The 26,855-nt window shown below is 45.4% G+C and overlaps 1 protein-coding gene across 2 annotated transcripts in view; it reads right to left on the reverse strand.

Moving 5' to 3' along the window:
• Positions 1 to 26,855, reverse strand: part of CDH13 (cadherin 13) — a 975,207-nt gene that overhangs the window by 358,826 nt on the left and 589,526 nt on the right. For both annotated transcript variants that reach the window (XM_032853867.1, XM_032853868.1), the window contains exon 6: positions 1,234 to 1,378. In XM_032853867.1, the coding sequence (XP_032709758.1) occupies positions 1,234 to 1,378 (145 nt within the window). The remainder of the gene's footprint in view (positions 1 to 1,233; positions 1,379 to 26,855) is intronic.

Raw genomic sequence — 26,855 nt, forward strand, 5'->3', positions numbered from 1 at the left:
CTTTTACCTACCACTCCCCATTTTCCAGGCTGGTTGCTACTCTTCTACCTGCTGGGTTCCCCGCCAAACGCCCCCCAGCACCCACAGGCAATCCCCACCCCTTTTTACAGAATGCCTTCACAGCTGGGAAGGGGGAGCTTGCACCCGACCCCTGGGGAGTTGAGGAAGTACAGGGGGACCGAGCTCCTTGAAGCTGGAGGGAGGTGTAGGCACCTTGCAAACAATGACTCATGGGGTGATCTAGGCAGGTTACCATGACAACGCTTGCATAGCCTCATAGATCTACATGTGATTGATACGTCCCATCAATTCAGCAAAGGGGGAAAACAGAACCAGTCAAAGCAGGGCTCGGGGTTTCCATCTCCTGTCCGACCGGCTGAATGGCTTATTAGTTTGGGCACAATCTAGACCTGGCGACAGTGAGGCTCTCCCTAGGATGCTTCCTCACCCAAATGGATTTCAAAGCTTAAAATCAAAGTCCAGGCTCATAATAGGGACTTTTGGACTTTGCTCTGTTTTTGGCCAAGCACCATACTCAGCCGTGACTTCAGCTGCCGGTCACAGAATGTTTTTACTGATATCTCTGGTCCCAAAAAAAGGAGCTCTAAATTCTACAACTTTCCCTGATGGAAAGGTTAAGTATGGAAAAAAGATAAGAGGAGCTCTGTAGTAACATCACAGTAGGGCCTGTGTTTCCAGAGAGAAATAAAATGTCCTGCCTTTGGCCCTTTGACCGAAGACAAAAGTTTTCTCCATGCACCTTGTGTAAGGAAAGGGAAAAAATAAGTCCTATCTGTTTTTCTTTTTTTTTTCTTCCCAAAATGGTTCTTATTAAAAGACAATGATGAAAGGAAGAAGCGAGGAGCTTGGGGGTGAGGACCTTAATTTTCTTCAAAGCCCCGTCATACCACAAACCTCAACCCTGGGCCCTCACAAGGGTGAGCTCCGTATTTATACAATGTCCACCACCAGCCACTCACTAGAAACTTCAATGTTGGCCGTCCCTGAAAGGTGGCTTTCAGAGATGAGGTGAAAGCCTTCCACAGCCTCCAACACCCCCGTCCTGTTCTGAGTTGCAGATCTGCAGATCTGGCTTCCACCCAGGGAGGTAACAGGTCTGTGCTGAGGCATACCAAGAAGTTGGAGCGGCAACAAAACAGTTTCTGGAATCCCCAAAGATCACAGGATGCCACTTCCCAAGCCATTATGCTAATGTAAGCCAATTTCACATACCTGTCGGGGATCCTTCCATGACATGGCCAATGTAGGGGCCTTCCCGAAAGATGGGTCTGTTGTCATTCTGGTCAATCACGATGACTTCCAGAGGAACTGGCCCCTCGAGGGTTTTGCCGTTGACATCAGTGGTCTCCACAAATAGCTGTGGGAGCAAAGAAGTTGGGGGAGAAAGAAGGCATTAATTCATTATGAAAATGGAAGTCAGGTTCTCTGGAGAAAGTAGGTTATATCAGCAATTTTATGAGCCCTTGGCAATATTCAAACTTTGGTCTCAATGGATAGTCACTGGAACCAGAATATAAACTAAACATTATAGGATAAACGACAAATTTCAGTTCATGTTAGGTCCCCCTTGGGAAATTCACAATTAATTCATCAAATCTGCAAAGGAAGTCCAGAAAAGAAAAAGAGAGAAAACACTCGCAATCAGCCAGAACCGAGAAAATGTGCTTACATTGTTTCTGTTTTTTTCTAACATCATTATGCTTAAAAGGAATGTTATGCTAATAAAAATAATTGACTAAGCAGTTATGAACACAGTGCATTAAGAAATAACTGGAAGCGTTTATGGTGATGTTTAGGAGAAATTTGGGTCAGTAAGTATTTATAGAGAGCCCTCCCGAGGCAAGGAAGACCCCATTTGCGGGATCCTGAGTGCGACCCTGGGATTACTGGCCACCAGGCCAGTGTAATCAAGACGGGATTTCACAATCCTGTGGGACACTTGGATACAGAGCTACCTTCAGATCTCAAGGATGAGAAAAATAATATAAAACAAAACAAAACAAAACAAAACAAAACAAAACACCCCAGCTCTATTGTTTATCTTGGCAACAAGGGATTGTGTCAGGCCATTTCCCACGAGTCTCAGCGGCCTTATGCTCTCTTTTCTTATGCCTGATTCCACCTTCGTCTAACTGGGCAGCAACAGTAACACTTCTCGGATGTGAGTTCTGGTCCCTGTGTCGTCCCTGATACTGCCGCTCCTGGGGAATGGTCCCCTGTGGCTGGAATCCCAGCCCACTTTTCAGGAGCTAAGTGGCCTTGAGCCCTCCGCCTGGGTCTCAGATTTCCCACCTGCCAAATGAGGTTAATAAAAAACACCCAGTATGAGGAATAATAATCAACATTATCCAGGGCTTACAAGGCGCTCTCTGTATAAACTCACTTGGTCTTCACTCGGCAACCCCATGCGTCATTTGCGAGGACGGAATGGACACAGATTAGAGGTTAAGTGGTAGAATCTGGATTTGACCTCATGAAGTCAGTTTCCAGAGTTTATACCTTTAGCCACTCTGAACCACGTTCTTAAAGCACTCACTCTCTTGCTCTCCCATGCTTCATCTACAGAAAACTAGCTGCTCCCATGGTCACTACTGTTGTGATCAGTTCCGTTGCCAAAATAAGCCCAGATTAGGAAAATGACAGAGAACCACTTTCAGTTGGAATCAGCACGATCGCACCCCACCCGATGGTACCACGAACTGGTAGCATTCTTTTGGAAAGGAGCCTCAGAAAATCCCACAAAAGCTACGAAGGACTCATACACTTTGTTCCACTTGGATACCACTGCTGGGTCTACATGAGTCAGGTTGCACGAGATCTATGGAAACATTCACTGTTATTTCGTTATTAGAATAACGAGTCACTACTGGCTTCCGCTAAACGCCCAGGGACGGGGGACTGGTTGACCGAATGTTTATTACAGCGTCGGAGAATACAGCCGTTAGATCAAATCGTCATCCCACCGTGTTGATCCACTTAGACTATTACTCGTAAACGCACAAAATAGCACATGACTCGCGCGTGTGGAACGGGTGCGTGTGCACAGAATTTGAAGGCAGTAAGCAAAAATGAAACGAGGTATGCTTGGCTAGAAGAGTATCTTTTTCCTTTTTTCTCTTTAACATCCCTTCACCAGCAACCATGTGCAGAGCGTTTTAAGATCTGTGCGCAAAGGAGAGCTCGCAGAGAGTGAATTCTGTACTTTTTCTGCTGTTTTTTTTCAAACGCTCTGAGAATTCTACCAAACAAAGGAAAGCAAACAAAACCTTGGGGCCATTTTGTGTCATAATGACGGTGTGACCTTTTGTCCTTGCAAAATAGCGAAAGACTTGACTTTAACTCAACCAAAAAACCGACATCTAAAGATAACAACGATCTTGGATCTGCAACCGAAGCTTCCCGTGGGTTTGCAGAGCTTCCCGTGGGTTTGCAGACCGGTGTCCATACGCAGGGCAGGGAGAGTGGGAGGAGGTAAACCGCTGCAGGGGTGGGGGTGGCGGGGTTAACCCGCGAGGGAGCTTACTCACCAGGCTTGTCTGAGGCCGCTGCAAGATGAGAGCGTCCCCACACCTGCCCTCCAGAATCTTACAAATTTAGAGAAGCCTTGGCAGGGCTCAGCCAAGTATACCATCCATTTGCCCCGAGTACCACACTGCGGTCTCAAGCCTGCGTCCTTAACAATGCCCCCGACTGTGGGACTGCTGGGCGGGGCTTATATCCAAGGACAGGGGAGGGGGAGGAGCCTCGCCGATCGCCTGAGTTTGCCTCCCAGGTCCAGCGAGGGTCACGACCTTGATCATGACCTCTCGATGACCTTCTCCAACACTTCCACACTGTACAAGTTTTGGGCAGTATCAGAAGCACAAGTAGGGTAGAGGAAGAGAGTCCCTAGGATTCCCGAATGCGCAAACTGCTGGAACAGACAGGGGCAGACTCCAGGTCCATTTCAACATAATGGAAAGACAAACAGAAACTAAGGAGATGTAACTGATTAGGATGAATGCAAAACATTGAGCTGGATGTAATGAAACCAACTAGGTAATAAACAAGCTTTTAGCAGTTTGTTACAATACTACCCCGATTTTGACTCCCACATGTTTTCGTGGAAGGCAACATCATCAGAAGCAAAGTACTTAAAAAATAGCAAAGTGTTGATGGGGCACCTGACTGGCTTAACTGGCAGAGCATGTGACCCTTGATCTTGGGGCTATAGGTTCAAGCCCCAAGTTGGGTGTAGAGATTACTTAAAAATAAGATATTTAAAAAAGAAAAACAAAGTGCGCCTAAGGGGCATTTATTAATTTTAAAGTCAGTTTAACAAAACATTTATTGAGATATTACTACCTGTCAGTCCCTACCATGAGTGTTATGTATCCAGCAGTCAATAAGACATTCTAGCATGAAGAGACATATATTAAGCAATGTAAAATGTATGAATAAAATAACTTCAGATAGAGATCAGGGACATGCAGGGATAGAAGAGGCTCACATATTACAACTACATTGTCCAGTATGGAAGCCAAAAGTCACATGTGGCTATTTCTTTTTTTTTTTTTTTTAAGATTTTTATTTATTTATTTGACAGACAGAGATCACAAGCAGAGAGGCAGGCAGAGAGAGAGGGGGAAGCAGGCTCCCCGCTAAGCAGAGAGCCTGATATGGGGCTCGATCCCAGGACCCTGAGATCATGACCTGAGCTGAAGGCAGAGGCTTAACCCACTGAGCCACCCGGGTGCCCCCACATGTGGCTATTTCAATTCATACTGATAAATAAAATAAAATATCCAGTTCTTGGATTGTGCTAGCCACATCCAAGAGCTCATTAGCCACACGTAGCTACCGTATGGCACGATTCCCTAGGTGCTCTGGCTTCTCAGGCATTCAGACCCAGACCAGAATCTACACCAGGGACTCTCCCGGGTCTCACTTCTTTGAACGTGGAGTGAAGTCACAACCAGCCATCCTGGGTCTCCAGCCTGCAGAAGGCAGATCGTGGGACTTCTCAGCCTCCATAACTGTGTGTGTCAACTGCCTATACTAAATCCCAGTGTGTGTGTGTGTGTGTGTGTGTGTTTATTTCTTGGGAGAACACTGATCAGTACAGGTTTCCAGGGTATCTTTTAAAATTTATAATTAGTTTATGTCACCCCATAATGGACATCTCTCAATGGTGTCTTATCCCTTTTAGGGCAAACAGCAAATTCCTTTATTTGGACAAGTCTTTTTATAATCTGGCTCCAGCCCACTTCTTAAAACTCATTTCATGTCATAAGAGATCCCCTTTGTTCCTTCTGATCCAAATACACCAATCTTTTCTCAGCTCACCCCGTTCTTTCCCAGCACATATAATCCTCCTAGCAAGCACGGACTTCCTACCGGCTGTTCTGGGTGAGCCCCTGTTTGGTCTTCAGATCTCAGCTCCAACATCACTGGCCAAGAAGATCTTCCCCTTACTCCAGACTAACGAGGGCGTCCCTGAATGACACTCCCATGGTACTGGTGCCCTTCCTTTATAACATTTTCCATAATAGAGCTTATTTACTTGTAGGATAATTCAATTAATGTCTGCCTCTCTGACAGGTCCCACGAAGGCACAGGTGTCATGAATATTCTTGACCGTTATTAAATCCTCAAGGCTGAGACCCCGTGCCTGCACCTGACAGCCACCTGCTTTGATACGGAGTGCATAAAGCTGCTTTCACACTGACTGCATGCAGAGGAGGTGCCTCTTTAAGAGACTGGAGTCCAAAGCTTGGCCTCAGCTTTGGCCATCTGTCCTTGCTTTCCATCCCTGGCACATAAGAGCTGACAGTCCACCCCGACTCAACGGACTATAAGTCAGTTGACTCTTTGTGTTGTCTTAATTTTTGAGTAAGAACCACAGTGGGTAAATGATACCTAAGTATATTAAATTAATTACTTGCCTTTTAAAGAAGGGAACTAACATTTATTTGGTGTCTAATACATGTCTAGGCTTTTTATGCATTGTCTCATTTGGCTCAAAACAACCTGAAGGAAAAAAAAAAAAAACAGTGCAGCAAAACCCAGAGAAATTGAAGTACTGGTCTAGGAGCAAAAGCTAGTTTGTGATCCAGCTGGATCCAAACTTAGTTCTGACTCTAAAATTCATGCTTTCTTCTACTGTGCCCTTGTTTGCTAGATGCTTTTTCATGGACTTCCCGTGCACTTTTATTTCACTCTCTTTAATGGATTATTTACTTAATAGTAAATAGCTTTACATTGATTGCTATGTTTCATTGTTGCCTCATCCAAGGCAAAATTATCTATGAGTTTAGGCATATGATGAGCTTATTATAAATTTTTCCTAATAAACACGAAAATACATATTAAAATACTATCGATCTATCTATCTCACCCTGCCACTAATAAATGTAGCTCTGAAATGACCATGGCAAATAGAATGGGGAAGGGGACCTCATAGACAAATCACCCCTAATCTGTTTAAAGCAAATATACTTTATCCAAGAGTGGAGACATGAAGGTATCCCATGAACTTGAGCTAAGGTTCCCGTCTCAAGGGCATGGTACGTAGGCACCAGGTTTCTACAGAAATTAAGAAGCCCACAGAGATTTTTGTGTAAGGATACTATCGTGAGTTTATTTATAATAGATGATCTCTCAAGCGTGAGAATGTTGGAAGATTTTTTAGAAACCAAATTTTCCACGATGGGTATCATGTTTGTTGTCACAGGAAAGAAAAAGATAAAATGAATCCTGACTTGGTTGGTTAATGTGAAACTTAAATTGTCCTTACATTCTGCATCTGAATTCTTACATATTTAATTGATACAGTATCATGTTTGTTTGTTACAGGCTCCTCTGATAGAGACTTATGTACTCTGCAGGGGAGAGTGTACTCCAGTCCAATGAGATCATAAACAACTCGAAGGCAGGAACACTGTTTTCTAGGTATTCCTTCTATACATAAATACGTGCCTTGAATAAAGAAAGCACTGATAGATTTTTTTGTTTTTGTTTTGTTTTGTTTTGTTTACAGAGGGAGATGGGGGAGGGACAGAGGGAGATGGAGAGAGAGAATCTTAAGCAGACTCCAAGCCTAGTGAGGAGCCCAGTGTGGAGACTGACAGAGGGCTTGAGCTCACCATCTGAGATCATGACCTGAGCTGAATTCAAGAATTGGATACTTACCTGACTGAACCACTCAGGTGCCCCACAGATAAGTTTTTTTTTCTTTTTTTAAATATTTAAAAAAAAATTTTTTGAAGATTTTATTTATTTATTTATTTGACAGAGAGAGAGATCACAAGTAGGCAGAGAGGCAGGCAGAGAGAGAGGGGAAGCAGGCTCCTCGCTGAGCAGAGAACCCGATGCAGGACTAGATCCCAGGACCCTGAGACCATGACTTGAGCTGAAGGCAGAGGCTTAACCCATTGAGCCACTCAGGCGCACCCACAGATAAGTATTTTTATTGAGTTTCTATTTGCAAATCTCATGCTCTCCCCACTGATCAACATCTCACAAAGATTGAACCAGACTTTTCCATCAAAGACATCCTCATTGATCACTGAAATTACACTTGACATTGAATCAGAAAGCCTGCCTTCAAACTTTGGCCCTGCTACCAGAGAGTGACTATAGCTGGCAGAATAATGGTCTTCCTAAAAGTCTTCACGTCCTACTCATCGGAACTCACGCATATATTAGCTTACGTGGCAAAGAATTAAGTTTCCCAGTCAGCGGACCTTCAAATAGTGAGATCAGCCTGGATTATTTGGGTGGGCCCAATGTGATCACCAGGGTCCTTAAGAGCATGGGACAGGAGAAGGTCTGAGTAAGGCAAAGTGAGAAGGGGTTTGAGCAGCCATCACTGGCTTTGAAGACAGGCCACCACCTAGACACGAGAAAAGACAAGTGTCTTGCTGTACAGACTTCAGAGGTGAAGGCAGGCCTGCTGGCACATTGCTTTTAGCCCCGCAAGGTCCACATTGGACTCTGACCTGTAGAAGTACAGGGTAATACATCTGTGTTGTTTTGAGTCAGACATTCATGGTAACTTGCTGTAGCAACAAGAGGAAATTGATACTGTGTTTACATAATTTATCATTCAAACTGGAACACTTTCTAGAATGAGAGCAGATGCTATTAACAAGTACGCCCACACAGTTGCAAGCCAAGCCTGTCCTCTAGGCAAATAGGGTTACACGGTAATCTACATTATTAAGAGACTTCAACTTCCCATGTCAGTCTGCAATGTAGCAAATGGTGTTTAGAATGTCCTTCTCATTTTTTTTGTTTGTTTATTTGTTTTGCTTTGAATAAAAAAATAAGTGAGTGTGTGCTCCCCGGTTGTGGGCACTTAGGCAAGTTCAGGGTTCGGTGACCTTGGCATTCATTAGATCCCAACAGACCTTTTTCGAGACTTCTGCAAACGTGGATGCAGTACCCTTGATTCCATTCTGACTTGTCAGTCGTTAGCCCCCTTCAAATTGCTTTTCTATCATGGTAATCCAGATTTCTCTTTGACACCAATTACTTGCATTTCAAGTTATTTTTCTCAGCTTTATTCATTTATCGAAGTTGAATCTCATTATGGACCAACTCCGGGAGAGTTCCCAGGGAAGAGATATTTTTAGCTTGTGTAGCATCTCCCCGCCTTTCCCTCTACAGCCCTGGTGCCGACTCCCCCTCGATGGACTGGATGCAGTGTTTACAGCTCCCTGGAAAAATGATCAAAGGGGCGATACGAGTCTCTTTCTTGTTAGATTATTAATTAAAGATTGTGATATATTGTTATCAAATGTTCTCTGAAAAGCTTGTTCTGTTTAGACTATAGTATTCCCTTTGTCGATCAGAAATTTTACTTTTAAAGTATGTTTTCCACCAAGCATAATGAAAACACTTTTTTCTTATGTATGCATGCTCACAACCATGCTGGACTTGGAGGGCATTTTTCTATTTAACTTTTGAAGTAATTTTAATTATGTGGAAGAAATCTATGCAGATATTCAAAATAATTTTATTTAAGCAGCTTGGGTAAAGTCCCAGTGAATATCCTTTACCCCAAGAGGGGCATAGGCTGAAAATTTTAATTGGTTCAAGTAGAATTTATATAAATCATGGATATTGGAATTATGCCTGGTCTATTAAGGATAAGCACAAGGGTTAAGGGGATTTTTGTACAAAGATGAGAAATATAATACTTTTAAAAACAAAGCTCCAGTAAATTACTGGAGATTTTATTTTTACTTGCTCTTTTCCCTCTCCAAAAGCGAAATTCAAAGGAAGGGAATGGAATGCAATACTTTTTTTCTATGTTTATAAAGCTAAAGTCATCTTCTTAAATAAGTATTAAAACGTGTTTTATAAAACATGATATTCTCCAAAAATTAAGGTTGATAAATAAACATTTAAAGTATAGCCTAATAAATGTCAGGTGGATTATAGTATTAGCAAAACAAAACAAAAAAAAGTCATTGAATATTTGTGTAATAGAGTGGGGAAAGCCTTTCTAAACCAGGATGAAAGGTATAAGTTATGTGAATTATTGAGAGATTAAGATATTCAAGTGCAAGTTTTTCATATGACTAAATATCATAAGTAAAATAAATAAGAAAACTTAGAAAAATGTTTGCATCATACCAAATAGAGGTTTACTACCCTGAATATATAAAGAGCTGGTTAAAAATCAACAAGAAAAAAAAACAACAATAATTAACAAAACAAGAAAACAAAAGAGCAACAACCATATTATAAAATTAAGTGAGGTAACTTGGTGCTTACAGCACTGCTGAAATAATTAGGAAAACCTAATAATCCGTGTTTGGCAAACTGGTAAGGAAACAAATTCTCGTGCATGATTAACAACAAAAACATCTTTCTGAAATGCAGTTTGTCAATATGCATCACAAGTCTTGGAAACATGTGATTTTGCTTGTAGAAATTTAGCCAGGGGGCTATCTCTGTGTCCCTGCTCACTCCTGGGGGGCTGAGGGTGGGGCTGGCGGTGGGGAGGGAAAAGGTGGGGTAGGGGGTTGTTCAGGAACATGTATACTCATTGTGATACTGCTTAATAAAAACTGGGAACATTGCCAACAACATGATGTTCTAACAGGATCTTGATGCAATAAATTATGCTGTCTACCTGAAGTAGAAGGCAACCTTGAAGAAACACTTCGGGGAATGAAAAAATAGATTATGGTATGGTGCTCATGGTATACAGTAAATATTTGATTGCAAATGAGTATTACTGTATAATGTACTTTTTGAAAAATAGACATTGCATGATTCAGATCGTACTGAAATATTAACAGTGATATTTTTGCAGGTGATTTTTTTTTTTTTTACTTTGTTTCTCTACACCTTTCTAGACTTTCTATAATGGGCCTGTGTTAATTTCAGAGTTAAAAAGCACCTGTGAAGTTTATGTTAAAACTGACCACAGATTGGCTACAGCTTATCACAAATGGGGGCTAGGGGAGCGCGTTCAACTTCAGGACATCCGGTGCCTCTCGTGATGATTAATGAGAAGCACGTGGACGTTAAGAATGGTCGTGATCATCAGGATCCCAGTGGGACACAGAGTGGCTGGCTGTCCTGAGTCTGGCTTCTCCCCTGCTCCCGGTCTCTGAGCTTGGGATAAAAAAAAAAGTCTTAGCGCACCTGACTGAGCTCTGTGATGGAGACCCAGGGCTTGCCCACTGTGTCTTCTGAGCCGTGACTGTCATCACTGTCTGCTGTTTCTCTGAAACTTTACTTTTAATCTTGCTGACCGATTCTCAGAACCAGGAAAGAGCCAAGGCCCCAAGCCTGGACCGGATTTACGGTCTTCATCTTTAAAATGGGAGAGAGGGACCGATCTCACAGGGTGGACGCGAGGTAAGAAGCACTTCGAAAACCAAACACCTGGCACATACCAAGCGCTAAGAACTAGAAGCGGCCAGTTACCCTTATTTTGTAATTTTGTGAAGAAAAAAAGAAATCCCATGAACGTTAAGTTCCTGATTAGGGTTCACGGTCTCGGGCAGGTAAGGAGAGTGTTTGATAGATGCCAAAAGCTGCTTGTAGGCAGCTGAGGCTCATTTAGACTCAAAAAGACACCTCAGCCTCCTAGCGCCCAGTCCTCTGTCGGGAGCTCCATGGGAGGAGTGGCTTTGGCCAAGGTCATGGGCCCCACCCATGTCTCTCCTTCTCGCCTCGCTCCCACCATGTTCCCCAGGAGCAATGTGATCCGCCAGGCCCACACTGCGGGGACTCAGCTCTGGGATGACCTCATCATCTTCCTGGCTCTCCCCACCCCGTCTCATCGGTCCTGCTCTCGGGGCTCTGGGTCTCCATGTCCCTTGGTCTATGTAACACGTGGGTCAGTGTCACTTCTTGGGGCCATTTCTCCTTTGGAACAATGCGTGGAACTCCACGCCCCTGCAGCTAGGCCTTTACCGGCCTCCCCTTCCACACAGGGGCTCCCCTCTCTCACCTTAACAGCAGTGAGGGCTGGGCTTTCTTTCTTAAATTGCATTTTTAAATTTTAAAATAATTTTTATTCACATGAAGGTGTAAGAAATAACGCAGAGAGTTACCCTCCCTGCTTCACCCAGTGCCCCCGACGGTAACATCGACCCACTATAGCACAGTGTCACCGGCCCAAGGTCGGCATTGAGCCAGTCCTGGATCGGAGCCCCCCTCGGTTCTGTCTGTCCCTGGGTGTGGGTGTGTGCACGGGCACATGTGTCTGTGTACTTCGTTCTACGCTCACACGCATCCCCACCAACAAGACACAGAACAGGTCCGTTTCTAAGGTGTCGCTCGTGTGGAACAACAATGTGTGGACACTTTCAATGTGCATTTCACTTCCGGGAATACATACAAAGGAATCGAGAGCCGAGTCTGGAAGAGACGTCGCTCGCCCACGTTCCCTGCGGCATTAGTCACGACAGCCGAGAGGTACAAGCCACCCAAGTGCCCATCGGTGGGTGAACGGGTAAGTAGAGTGTGCCCCATATATACACACGATGGAGTGTCATCTAGCCTTCCAGAGAAAGGGAATTCCACCACATGCCACCCATGCCATGGCCTGGATCATGAAGACGTTCTGTCCAGTGAAAGAAACCAGTCACGAAATGACAGACACTGTATGAGTCCTCTTAGATGAAGTATCGTCAAGTTCATAGACACAGGACAGTGGTGGCTCCCAGGGGTGGGGGGTGGTGGAGAAGGGAGTTGCTATTTAATAGGTATAGAGCTTCAGCTGTGCAAGGAGAAACAGTTCTGGAGATCTGTTTCCCAACAAGGTGAACGTCATTAACATTACTGAGCGGTACACTTAGACATGGTTAAGGTGTTTTCATGATGTGCTTATTTTTTTTTATCACAGTAAAAAAAATTTAATTAGCCTGGGAATCACCTGGAAACCAGAGTAATGCAGAGTCCCGAGGCCGGACCCCAGGGACTTTGTGGGGGCTGAGCCGCCAGATCTCTGCGTTAGGTCACCCCAAGTCAGTGTGATGCAAAAGTCCTAATGACTGCGCTTTGGGAAACCCCTTCTGCACAGCCTGCTTCCTCATTTCATCACCAAACAAGGTGCTAAGACCCAACAGAGGCTCTCTCAGCTTTGGGCAGGTGGACCCGCAGGGCATGGGTTTGCCAAACTTGCTTGCTGTGCTGAAGACGACGATGGCCAGGAGCAAGGCAGGTGTCCAGGACCGGCTGGCTTCCGTCAGTGCCGGGACGCGGCGGAGGCATCCCCTGCGGCTTCCACATTGCCCCCTTGAGCATTCAGTGTCTTGGCAAGACAGGAATCAAAATTAGCTCCTAGGGGAAGGGTGGGAGAGCTGAGGGGGAAGAAGCCTGAGGTCCACGAGCTGATGCCCAGTCCTCTTGGCCCCATCTGGTCCTTCAGCTGGTCCTGTCAGCTAGACCTTGTCCCGCCACCTGTCACCGGCTACTGGTCACATGGGCCTAAGCCCCCTCCACCAGTGGTCCTGTGAGCATCTCCGAATTACACTCTCTGCTCCTACGCTAACACACACCCCCTGTTCACCACATGGCTCCCTAGTTACCTTTCAAAAGGCAAATGGGGCTTTTCTCTCTTCTGCTCCCCAATCACCCCAACCTCCTTGTACCTTAAATCCTCACTGTGGCCCACACAGGCCTGACCTGGACCTTGCACTGTCATCGGCCACCTCCTCCGTCGTAATCCTGGAATCCTCCCAGCGCAGACACACGCTCCTCGGTGCTCCTACACCCGCTATGTTAACTTCCGTTCCAGGGTCTCTGAAGATGCTGGTCCCTCACCTACAACAGGCTCTCCAAGGAGTTTTCATGGCCTGTTCCTCATCTCATTTTGTCTTTCCTCAAAACAGAGGCCTTCCTGGACTCCTCGATCAAACCCAGTCACCCCTCAATCCGTGCCTGCCCCTCTCCCGATGTTTCCATGGCCCTTGTGGTCACAGGCCTATAATACAGCTCCTTCTAGAACATCTGCCAGAAGGACCCCTCATGGAGGGCACAGAAAACGGAAGGCGTGCAGAATGCCAGCTTGTGAGGGCAGGGAGGTTTGCCCACCTGGTTCCCACAGTGCAGGAAAACCACCTTTCACAGAGCAGGTTTTCAATCAGTGGAACCCATGAACAATGGATGAGTTAAGGGCTTTGAGTTTATAGGGAAATCTCTCTTTCTTTTTTTCCTAGAGAATAGATCAATAGACAAGAAAGCGGTGACACCTGTCATTTGAGAATTCCCCAAGGGTGAGCCCAGCTAAGAGGCGATGCATTAAGGATTCAACAAGAACATTTTCTGCCTGTTTCAGAGGAGGAATCCAAGTTCAGTGAAGTTGTTATAAATATCTAAAGTGTGCAAACATATTTTACATGGGATTATTCGTTGTTTGGCAATGACTGATAGGAAAGGATTCTGTTCTGACACACATATTACTAATCAGCAAACTCAAACGAAAGAAAATAAAGCAAGTGGAACTTAATACAAATTCTAGCTCACCAAAGGGGTCCCATCTGTCCCTGCCTTTATAAATGAGGCAAAGCGAGCCACAAGAATTGGCTCATATTTCTCATCGAAATCCCTCTTTACCATTTTTTATTATCCTAGGTCAGCCTCTTCCCTGATTTTTTACTTGCGCACAAAAATGCCCCCAAAGAGCCAGACATGACTCTGTCACCATCAGACGCGAACTGTTTAGAAGATTCTGGATTTCCATCCAGATCGCTCCATCTTTTCTCCTCTGACAAGATGCCCCGAGTTTGGTGTTCAGGTCCTGTGCTTCAAAGTACAGACAGTCCACGTTACAACCGGCTCACATTTGGCTTAATTCTGGACCATCCAGACCCCCTGATTCTGTGCCACCAACTTCCTCAAGTATCCTGGCCAGCTCAGGATGAAAATGCCAATGTCACTCGTCACTTTGAGCATGACGTCCCCTTCCGCATGTTTCTGGGCCCACGGGAGGGAAATGGGGAGTACGGACCTCGCCACCAGTCAGCCGGTGCAGCACATGGCGCAGGAAGCGTGCTAGCACCGTGTAAAGGGCGCATGCGAATGAACTATAATTCGTCTGATGTTGCCCTTCTCTGATGAGTTTCGTTAGGATGGACCGCATGAAGCTGCAAATTTGGTAAGGTCAAATATCACCAAATATCCGTAATTCCAGCTCAAATCTAGCCTGCTGTCTGTTTTTGCAAATGAAATGTTGGAGGATGGCCACGCTCGTTCATTTCCCGGCGGTCTGAGGCCGCTTTCTCACTAGAGCTGCAAGGTTGGGTAGATGCAAAACGGTCTGCCTGGGCTCACAAGGCTGAAAGGATTGGTCATCTGGCCCCTTAAAGGAAAAGGTTTTTGAGGCCTCTTTTAGAACATTCAGTGCAAAAGGAGGGATCCAGAAAGTACCCAGGGAGAGATGAACATTATGATGCAGATTACAGACCCATCTTGACACCGTGAAGTCTTATTAGCGAAGCTCTCTCTCTCTCTCATGCTTATTCATTCATTTAACAAGTACACTTTATGCCCCATCATACTTCGACTTCTGCACAGGATCCTCGATTTACAATAGTTATGAAATATGGTCTGAGGATTTTTAAAGCTCATCCATAGCCACCATTTAGTGGGATTAAACACGCATCCTATAAATAATGAATATGCAAGGAAGGACATAATAAGGAGATTCCATTTAGACTGTGGGTGGGGCCCGTCCAGAGAGGGCCTCTCTGATGGAAGTTGACAGGGGGAGAAGACGGAAAGAGAATGACACAAAAGCCAGAGGGAGTGAGAGAATGAGAGACGGGGAGGGGGACAGGGTGACCGGGGTCAGGGTTGAAGAGGTGGTAGCGCCAGGTCAGGCGGGCTGTAGACAAGGGTGAGCATTTTGGCTTCTTTTCTAAGGGCAAATGTAGTACCACTGGAAACTTCTCATGGAGCCACTTTGGAAAACAGTTTGGAAGTTCCTCAGAGACTTAAGGGTAGAGTTACCACATGACCCAACAATCCCAGTCCTAATCATACACCCAGGAGAAATGGAACATGGGTCCACAAACACTCCCATGAAGACCCACCACAACATCATCCACAGGCGCCCAAAGATGGAAACAGCCGGAATGCCTGTCACCAGTGAATGGACGAGCACAGGGTGGGCTCATCCCACAGTGGGATATCATTCACCCGTAGAGAGGAAGGAAGCCCCGACGCCTGCGACAACCGGACGAGCCTGGAAAACAGGCTCCGTGGAAAAAGCCAGACATGGAAGTCCGCCTAGTACACAACGCCATGTGTACGAAACGTTCAACATGGGCAAATCCACAGAGACGTGAAGTAGACTGGCGGTTGCCTAGTGTTGAAGAGGACGACAATGGTGACAGCTGGGGGGAGGAGGAGATGAAAATGTCCCAAAACTGACTGTGGTGATGGTTGTACAAGTCTGTGAAGACACTAAAAACCATCGAATTACAGTTCGATTCGAACTACTGAATTCACGTTGAGGGAATTGTGCGGCGTTCTGACTTTGTTAATTACAACGTGTTAAGTGAGCACAGGGTGCTGGGTGGTGAGCCTCGGTTCAACACAGGCCACAAGAGAAACCAGAAGAGAAGCTTGTTACCCATCAGTCTTGGAGCAGGCACATGCGGAGAGCGTGGTAGGACCTGGGGCAAACGTCTCTATTAGGTCCGTGAGTGTAGTGCTCTGGGGATCCTGGGCTAAGGCCAGGTTGGTCACTTCAAACCAGAAGAACAGAGTTTCAGAAACTCAACAGGGGTCTTACATAAGAGGTGTGCCAGGGGAAGGTTCTGGGAGGAAGGGGAACTACTGATCACCAGGGCTTTTGGGAAGTCACAGCAGGAAGTGACATTTGTATGGGACCCTGCAGGTGCCACCCAGGCTGGTGGCTGGTGTCTGCTGAAGGCCCCCGCAGGCCGCTAGGTCAAATGAAATTACTGTCAAGGCAGCAGGGATGTAGATAAACTCTTAGCATATGGCATGTGATGTAGAGCTCAATAATGTAACCCAAGATGACATTTCTAATGGGTTAGGAGTCAGGGGATGGTACGAAGGAGTAACTCCGATATGATTTGAAAAAGATCATTCTGGAAGACACGTGGAGGACGGACTGAAAAGGAACAAGAGGACGCTGGACAGCTTAGTTGAGAGTCTACCGAAGGAGTCCAGGAGGAAGGGTGCGTCTTGCACCATGGGGGTGATTTCCTTTATGGCATAATGGTGAGGAAATCTCATGTTTACTTGGAGCACTAGAAGAACGATGTGTTCCCCTTAATTCTGCGCTCTGGGACCAGCAGTTGAGAGCAGGCGATCTGGTGATTTTTAATCCCGAAGTGTCACAACTGCAGCTAGACTGAGATGCTCAGCTAACCATCACCCTTGTCTCTCAGGGAAAAAACCTCCACAGTAACTCCTGACCAGCCTCCTTCATGGGGACAAGTCAGACAAACGGATACGAAAGTCATTTCCAGCTCAGGGCAGTACATTCTGTGCGTAGGCCAGGTTTCGGAGAATTAAAACTCTAGGGTAAACACTCCATTCCAATGAAATTAAACAAAGTATCATCCTCTGAAAATTCAGAAAGTGCTTCTAAGCCCCTGAGGGCCTAGGAGTCATTGTCATGAATATCAGTGATTAATTACAACCTGTAGGTACTGACAACTTAGGGACGGTCCTGACATTATAAGGACCGTCATTATAAGGACCTGACATTATAAGGACCTGGATGAAGCTTTTAAGAACAAATAATTAGGAAAAGAGAACCTAGATGTTGAACTGTCCGGCGGGTTTGGGACTCTCGCACAGTGAACTCCTGCTCTGGGTGGCCGCAGCTCACTGCAGAGACCCCCGGGGGCAGCCTCTGGGGCACCGTTTACAGGTGGAGGCCACTGGGATCCCCGTCCTCCCAACTACTGAGTGTCAGGACTGGTTTATGATTCATTGCTGTCTCCTCCAAGCCCAGCATGTAACTGGGAGCGCAGTATTCGGTGGCCAAACACAAGAATGTCATTCATCAGTCGATGAACAAATGGACAGTCATCGGACGACAAATGTACCACGGGGCATCTGGGCTGCTTTTTCTTGAGAAGTAAGACATGAGCTCTGTCCCCTGAAGCTAAGGATCCATTTTTATGTTCTGGCTGCTCCCTGACTATGAAGCAAAGGCCTCCTCGCGAGGTGCCCGCTGTCTGCCTCCCTCTAATGTCCATCTCCATGGAGGGTGGCCGGTGCTGCTTCCAGACCACTCAAGGTCCACTCCAGGGAGACTCTGGGCCTCAAATGTCAACGACTCCAATCTCAGCTCTCATCTCCTCGGCAGACATAACGTGTGTATACCTGGAGCCCCTGGTTGCGCTTCTCGGGTACTTCTGAGCCCCTCAATGATCCCAGCACTCTGGGCTGACCTGGAATGGCCCCGTATTTCCCTGAGGCAAGTTATTTTTTCACTAATTGAGTTTTCAGTCCACCGCAAGCCATCTTGAGCTTCCTGCCCCAGCTGCCCTGCACAGCTGACCTAGAGACCCCTGCACCTGGTCACCCAGAGGCTGAATCTACCCTTGACACAGTCAATGCAGGTAGTTCTTAGAAGGTTTTAGAACTCATTTGCCAACATTTTAAAGCAGGAGTGAATAAGATTCTAGCTTTTCCAGAATGAAAAAAAAAAAAAAAGAAAAAGAAAAAGAAAAGGGGGAAGAATAAAGAAAGACCAAGAAAAGAAAGTTTGAAGGTTTAACAGCTTAGTGGCTGTCTTCCCACATGGCCATCTGCTAAAATGGCTGTTATTCTCATTTTAATGGTCTTGTAGCTGCCCTGGGCCACCAAGACCCCTTATTTTCTCCCCAGAACTAAGGCTGAGTGAGAATTTCCTTTTCTTTCCATGCTCGCCTTGTGATTTTCCCTTGCCTGCACTCATTTGCAGTAATATCCTAAATCATGGGTAATTTGGCTTTTGCCCTTGTGACCGGTGGGTTCCCGACCAGTCTTCACTTCCTTTCACATTTCACTTACTCTATGCTCTGGCTTCCAGATGATGCCTGTCATGTCCTCTAATACCTTAGTATTTTGCAAGAAAAACAGATGCGTAGCTCTTAGCAGTCAACGCCAATTTAAATAATTCCATGGCCAATGAATGACGTGTGACGTGCTTGCAAAGTGATCAGTTTGCTGGGCTACTAATTAATTCTGTGAAATTACACCTTGCCAAGGGCCTTCTGGCCAACTCTGTCAAAGGGTGTAAGAGAAAGTCAGCTTTAGAAAGGCAATTCCTGGCGACCTGACCTCAATTAGCATATTAATAAGGGACAAGGGCTCCAATGGGGGATGGATACCTGCTCTTACAACTTCCGCCCCAGCCCTATACAAAGCAGTTTTCAAAAACCATAAGGTGAGACATCCACAAGCCCCCATAATTCCAACCTTCCTCTACATGCATTCCACGTACTTTGTAGACGGACTCGGTGAGATGTTTCATTAACCTTCAGTTCTCGTTAAAATATTACCTGGTGGCATCATAGGGCTTCTGTTTCCTTTAGCGCATCCTTCCTAACTTTGCACTTGGTAAAGACTTCAAGTTCAAACGAAGATACTGGCCCTGGGACAGTTTTTTCTTCTCAGATGTCTTCTACAACCGTTCCTCAACCCTTGCTTTTCTAAGTCAGCTGACTTCCAGCTTTCCTGTCCCAAGCCAGAGACCTAATGGGCTCCAACTGGGGCCTGATTGCCGGGCTGGTAGGGATGTGTCCTGTTCCAGGTCCTCACTCTTGGCCTCCCCTCTGTAATCCGCAGCTGGAACTATGACAAGGGAAGCTCGAAACAGCTGGATTTCTTTTTTTGATTTGCAGCACTGATTACCATCAAAAAAAGTCTTCAGAATATTTTATCAGGAAAAAAGTCAGTTCTTCTAGAAATAGTAGGGCTTATTTTTTAATACTATTTGTTTAATTGAGGTGAGTAGGGAAATAAACACTCTCACAGGTGATAAACATTTTAAAATTATCATCTGATTTTTGTCATTTGTTGTGACCTATTTGTTTTATTCCTAAATCAGATAATCGCTTTATCTTATATGCAGCTTACCACTCCCTAGCAACATCTGGGCCTCAGAACAGTTTGTACTTCCCCCCAAATGGGACTTGGACAAAAAGTCCTGTTTCTTGGACTGATTTTTTTTTTTTTTTAGATTTTTATTTATTTATTGGAGAGAGTGAGAGCGAGAGAGGTCACGGAGGGAGAGGGAGAAGCTGACTTGCCACTAAGTAGGGAAGCCCGATGCCGGGCTTGATCCCAGCACCCTGGGTTCATAACCTGAGCTAAAGGCAGACACCTAAACGACTGAGCCACCCAGGTGCCCCATGGACTGATTCTTAGAAAAATATGTAGTCCAGGGGCACCTGGGTGGCTCAGTGGGTTAAAGCCTCTGCCTTCGGCTCGGGTCATGATCCCCGGGTTCTGGGATCGAGCCCCGCATCGGGCTCTCTGCTCAGCAGGGAGCCTGCTTCCTCCTCTCTCTCTGCCTGCCTCTCTGCCTACTTGTGATCTCTGTCTGTCAAATAAACAAATAAAATTTAAAAAAAAATATGTAGTCCAATCCAAGCACGACCAGCTGGGCCATGTGCAGTTGAGTCACTCAAGAATGCACCAGAGTTCAGTGCCTGGTCCTCTGCTGTGGATGGGTGTGGTTAGTCACTGCCTTTACTTCAGAGTTTTTGAAGGTTTGGGGTGAGCTGGTTTTGAATGACGGTTCCAAAGAACTGGAAACAGTGATCTATTCACTTATCCCCTAAATTTTAACCTTGACCTGATTATTAATTTAGAGCCTATTCAAGCTTTTCTTGTACTTGCATTCCTAAATCCATATGCAATTCATTCCTCTCCACCTGTCTTCTCTCCTGCCTGGCATATTTCTTTCCTGCTATTTCTGTCACAGCTTTGCAGATATGACATGATGTTTTATGAAACCCGCCTCATGCCTTTATCACTAGTTTTGTTTAGTAATTTAAATCTTATTCTTCTTGTTCTTAATGAAAAATATTGATGATTTCAATATTTTCCATTTCTCTCGCCAAGAAGTAAATTGTGAAGAAATGATTTACTATTCCCATTCATTCTATTTTTCAAGCACCCAGGAACATAAGGAGACGCTCATGCTAGGGTAAGGGCAACGAGCTCACCGGAAGTAGCTGTGTCTACTTTCCAGGGATGGCTTTGGTGATTTCTAGGTGTCTACTTTGCAAACCATAAGACTGGAATGCTACCCTTGTCAGGCTGTGAACACTGGGGAACCAAGGCAAACAGAGGGAAGGTCAAAGAGAGTCCTTGACACCCAAACATGCAAAGGTCTTAAAAAGAGAATAGCAGTTATCATATTATTAGGTAAGCAAGTGCACCCAAATAAAACATATCCCTCTCAACTGTTGTCAAGTGAGAGACAACGAGAGGCAAGAAAGGGGCATTATCTGCTTGGAGAACTCTTATCCATCCTTCAAACGGGGCCTGGGAACCACCCACTCTCTCTGCAGTCTATCTATTATTCTGCCTTCATATAGTTTCATCTATACCTTAATGAGTGATGACTGAACAATGATTTTTGTTTTTGTTTTTTTTTTCTTTTTTAGTTCTGTGAGCCTTTCAGATGCAGAGACAAGATCTTGCCCATTTCCAATTTTTTGTTGCATGGCATAGAATCTGGAACAGGCATTTGGGTTGTACCAAACATGCCCAGGAGGTCCCAAGCAGTGATTTAATGACGGTGGTGGCAGCATTGTCTGACCACCAAGAGAGAAAATGCTTGTAGCCAAGAGTACCAATGCCGGGTCATTTGTTCCTGATGGATATTGCTAGGGTTCTGGAGGACAATGCTAGAGTTCGCCAAGCAAACCCCTCCTTTCACTTCCACAACACCGTGTGGGGAGGGTGCCCTATGCAGCAGAGTCACTGAGCACGAGCACTGCCTCTAAAGCAGGAGTCATGGTGCTACAATCCTTTCAGATTGTTCTAGGGGTCAAGGTGGAACCACAGAATGAAAGCGGCAACTTGCGCTAAATGGATAGAATTAGAGGGTTTCACTTGGGATCTTTCATTCAAATCAAACCTCAAAACGTCCTGATTGTCTACACTCCATGTGAATCCCTCGCATTCTGCTTTCAGAAGATGAAAAATAGAGAAGCAAGCTTTCACAGTAGAAATGACTTTTAATCAACAGTTCAAGGTCAGACAGCCTCCAAACGGTAAAGTTCACTGAAAAGATACAAGAAATCGAGTGATTGGATGGGAAACTTAAAAAAGAAAAAGGTGCTGGGTGGGGGGTGGTAGATGAATTTTCCCAGACAACTTACACCCAAGGAGGCAGAGGAAGAGCTTCCTCACTGGAAATGAACCCCCGTCACCTTGTCGCCTTGTCAGTCTCAACAGGGGCCGCCTCAGCAGCTCAGGCTCACGAAATACTCAGTATGTTTTAGACACTGTGTTACAGTACACGGCTCTCTCTTCGATCTCTCTGATACTCTCCAGGATGGACAGGTCCCTCATCACCCACAGTACCCAAGGAGAAACTGAGGCTCACTGTAGCCACCTTCAGTAATCTTTCCTGTGGCTGAACTCCAGTGACCCAAATCCAAACAGAAGGAGCGTAGGCAATGTAGAAAGAGGCAGAAAAGAGCTTGGGTTCCAGCATCAGCCCTGTGTCTGCTAGTCAGGTGACCCTGAGACAATTCCTGTGTCTTTCTGGCCCTCTGCTGCCTCATTCATGAACAGGGGCATTGCTGTGGCCAGCAGGATTATCTGCAGCTCTTGGCTGGCTGCAGATAATTCAAGGTTATTCAAGATAATTCAAGATGCATGTTGTTGCCAGGCATCTTGAAGTGCCTGGAGGAAAGCTGGAAGAGTAGACAGGATAGCCTGACTCCGGTGACTTTGGACTTGGCCATGGCATTTGCTTTGGGTCAATGGAATTCAGGCAGATGTGACATGTGGGTGGCTTCAGATGTGTTCACATGGGTTGGCTCATGTCACATCTGCTTGACTTTCATTGCTCATCCACTACTGTCCACTATGGCAGGGTTTCTCTACCCCAGCACTCTTGACATTCAGGACTGGAAAAATTCTTCATTGCGGGAACCGTCGTGAGCACCATGGGATAGCTAGCAGCATCCTTGGCTTCTACCCACTAAATGCCAGTAGCAACCCCCTCCTCCTGGGTGACAACCCCAAAAGGTCTCCACGTATTGTTCAATGATCCTTGGGGCACAAAACCACCCCTGCCTGAGAGCCACTCTGCTATTTTCTCCTTGCTGGGCAGCCACTTATTTGAGGAGAAGGAGGAAGCCCAGGAACCCAAGCCAGCCTGGAGCCCAGCCCAGCACAGATGGACCTCAGCTGACCAGCAGACATGGGAACAAGAAACCTGCACACTTATAATTGTACGCCACGGTGATTTTGTAGTTCCTTTGTAGCAAAAAGCCTAACATCCTGGCCATGAGGACAATATCAAGCCCATGGTAGGATTCCATGCACGGTGCCTGAGGACACTGGGCCACGTGCCGCTGGTGGTATTAATACTCCTAGACTCAGATTGCCTTACAAAGTGATTCAGCTTGTGAGGCATCTTACCTCTTGCCCCACAGAAGCATCCCCTGAAGCCTTCTCATCAACTCTCCCCACTCTGCTCCATGGTCCCCATTCCCTGCTATCTACGACTGCATCCCACACACCCCCTGTGCCCACTCCCACTTTTGGAGCAACCTCTATGGCCAGGCTGCTCTCCTCCACCTCTTGGGCAGCCTTGACCATCTTTTGCTTTGCTCCCCTTCTCCCAGGTTATGGTGAACTGAAAAATTTGGAGCCAGGACACATAAGAAATAGTTTAAAATAGATGCTCATTGAACTTGGTCAGCGTAGCAATTATAGGGATAATTACTCAATATCTGTATATATGTTTGAATGTCTGACTTCCAAATATTCACCTCATATAAGGGCAAGGATGATTTTGTGTCTGTTTTGCTCTTTATGTAAAGCCAGCACCAGTACCATTCTGGGTCTGGAATCCTGGCGGAGTAAATGGATGGATGAGTAAATGAGCCGGAAGAACATTCACTCCTCGTAGCAAGCACGCTCATAATTTAGATATAAACTGATGGCCACCTAAGAACCTTATTTAAATCACACAAGATTCCAATGAGTTGCCCATAGTAAATGTCACTAGATACCATGGAAAGAAACATTCAGAACTCTAGGATAGGAGAATACATTTAGTAAAGAATTAGGTTTTCTTAGAGCTTAGTTGCTTTTTAAAAAAAAATTTTGTTTTAAAGATTTTATTTATTTATTTGACAGAGATCACAAGTAGGAAGAGAGAGAGAGAGAGAGAGAGAGAGGAGGAAGCAGTCTCCCCACCAAGCAGAGAGCCCAATGTGGGACTCGATCCCAGGACCTGAGATCATGACCTGAGCCAAAGGCAGAGGCTTAACCCACTGAGCCACCCAGGCGCCCTTAAAAAATTTTTAATCCAGAGTTGCAATATCCCCCCCCAAAAATGGACTCTTTCACAGAGTATACACTGATGATAAAGTCCATGCCTGTAGGTCCTATCTGGTCTTACCCAGCCATCCGATATCTATCAGTGGTGAATCATTCAGGGGAAGGAAGCAGTGATCTCACAGAAATAATTATTATACACACAGGATGGTCAGAGGTGAGGTTTAAACATCCATACTTTTAGCTCTAAAGTTCTACACTATCATTTGGGATTTGCTTTTTGCCCCCTGCACAACCTAGTATGACATCTGAGTTTAGTGTCATCAATTCATGGTCAGATCGGTAAATTCCATGCCTATGGAGTTCTCAGCACTCTGAACCTCTCACCTTGCCATAGGACCTAAGGGTCTGCCTTGGATTCAGTAGACGTGTTGGTAAGGGGCCATCTGATCTTTCTTGGGCTTCTATGCATGAGCTTAGGATAAGCGACGACCGCAGTTACAAATACCAACCACAGAAAGGCTCCCATGGTGGTGGACATGCTTCCGCGTTCCTTAACCTGTGATTCCTCACTGTCACTTTGTAACCTCGGCAGGAGTACCCTGGGTAAAACCAGCACCAATGGGTACAACCCGTTCTGCGGTTGAGGGTAAGTGCCTTGCACAAGCACACACAGTGGAGAAATTCAAATTCCTTTAGTCCTTTGTAGGATAATACCACATTGTCCAGAGGCTGCCCAGAGGCAAATGCCCGAGAACCCACAGGAACCATCAACTAATAGAGTATCTTGTAAAAGAGCTTCGCACAAATCCCGTTCCCCACACAGGGTCCCAGAGTCCTTAGAGTGAGGTGTTATTTAGGCAAAGCTGGGAATGTAAAACCAACATGGGACTTGAAGACTGCAGCCCAGCTTGCTTTTAAAGTCAGCAGAATCACCCAGAAAGTCCAGCACAGAACCCTCTCCAGTGAGTCCAACACGGCCAGGTTTTCCTCTGTTGTTGGAACAGATGGCTGACCTTCAGCTGAGCCCCAGATGCAGTTGTGGGCTTATCTTTATGGGATGTAGATGAAAAAAAAAAAAAAAAAAAGCCCACACAGTACCTCTGAGATGCTAGAATCACGCTCAGCTCGGGCAGACACTCTCACTCTGAAACCAGAGCCGTGGGGCAAGTTGCTTCTCGGCTCACCAAGGGCACGTGTTAACTGAGCGTCTGGGAGCAGAACCACCCACACTGTGTAAATGGTTCTCTCTCTCTCTCTTTCTCCAAGCAAAATATTTGCCTTTGCATAAACTCAGCATACATATGCTTTAACTGGTGGTTTGGGGGCTTGGGCTTCCTGCCTGTAATGAAGGGTAGATGGTGTCCACGCAAAGTGGAAGGGTGTCCATGTTATCATCTACCTACTTACGGGAAGCCATGCAATTTGAGCAACGTAGATGGTGTCCACGCAAAGTGGAAGGGTGTCCATGTTATCATCTACCTACTTACGGGAAGCCATGCAATTTGAGCAACGTAAATGGTGTCTACAAACTACACAACTGAACACACGGACATCCAGTCTCGGGGAATATTTTGCCCATGATGGGGCAGCCTCCTCACGTTGAACAATCCAGACTGGCTCCCCAAGCCTGAGCGAGGGCTCTGTCCTGGTAGCCAGCAGATCTAGCTTTACATATCACCCCAGCCACCTCAGTTTAGAAAATCAATCGTCTTATCATCAGCTTCATTTTTAATACCAGCTCATTTTGATAGTTCTATATGTTTCTCTAAGCAGTGAGTACCGGGGAGACATTTGAAAGAACAAAAGTATTCACGATTTTGTGAATCATGATACCAGTTGGGAAAGTAATTGGTTAAAGATGAAGAACACAGAAAATATTATAGATTGTCAGTTTCCCAAGGTATGGTGGGGGTGAACAAAAGTTTATTAAAAATAACTAATACTAGACACAACATGCATAGCTCATTACACTCAGGCATGTTTTTGATTAGGGCAATGCTAGACAACAGCTCTTCAGATGAGATCTGACAGCAGGTAAATTACACAGTATAAGGGTTTAAGGTGATCTACAGGACAACAATGTCTTAATCATAAATAGGATTTGTGTGCTGGAAAATACATTCTATCATTAATGAAACAGACAAATGAACTGAGAAACATCATATCGCGCCATAGTTTTAAGTAGCTTACCTTAGCAGTGTAATATGAGTAGTAAGTCATGCATAAAACCCTGTAAAAGCTCATTAAGTCAGGATCAGTTTATTCAAAACAGCACATATTTCAAATAACTGTTCTTCCTTAGCCAATTCCAGACTCTACTGTTTAACAACATCAACAAAAATAATGGGAAATGAGACAATTGTAATTCATTGTAAGTTATGGCTCTCTAGACCTCCTGCATTTTACTTTACTTCACTTTATTTTATTTTACTTTACTTTATTTTATTTTATTCTTACTTTATGTAGGCTCCATGCCTAGCGTGGAGCCCAACCCAGGGCTTGAACTCACGACCCTGAGATCAAGACCTGAGCTGAGATCAAGAGTTGGATGCTTAACCAACTGAGCCACCCAGGTGCTCCAAATCACTCTTGCATTTTAAATTGGTGATCCTAGGGACCTCAAATGTTGGTAAAAATCCTTGGGGGTCATTTCCTGGCACTGCCCATCCTATACCCAATGCCAACATTTCCTCAAAATCTTCCATGGCCTGGAGCCCTTCAGCTTTGGGCTGAGAACCTCAACAAATGTCACTCTCACATTTTTCTTTTCTTTGAGGAGTCTTGCCGCTGTATCAGGTTATTAGTATGGAGCAACCTTACTGAAAAGGCAGTTGTTAGGTTTCTGGCCAGCTGAAAGTTTAGTGGCAGCACGCTTCTGA

This window comes from Lontra canadensis, unplaced genomic scaffold (assembly GCF_010015895.1).
Source record: "Lontra canadensis isolate GAN:19392208 unplaced genomic scaffold, GSC_riverotter_1.0 scaffold8, whole genome shotgun sequence".
Classification (NCBI taxonomy): Eukaryota; Metazoa; Chordata; class Mammalia; order Carnivora; family Mustelidae; genus Lontra; species Lontra canadensis.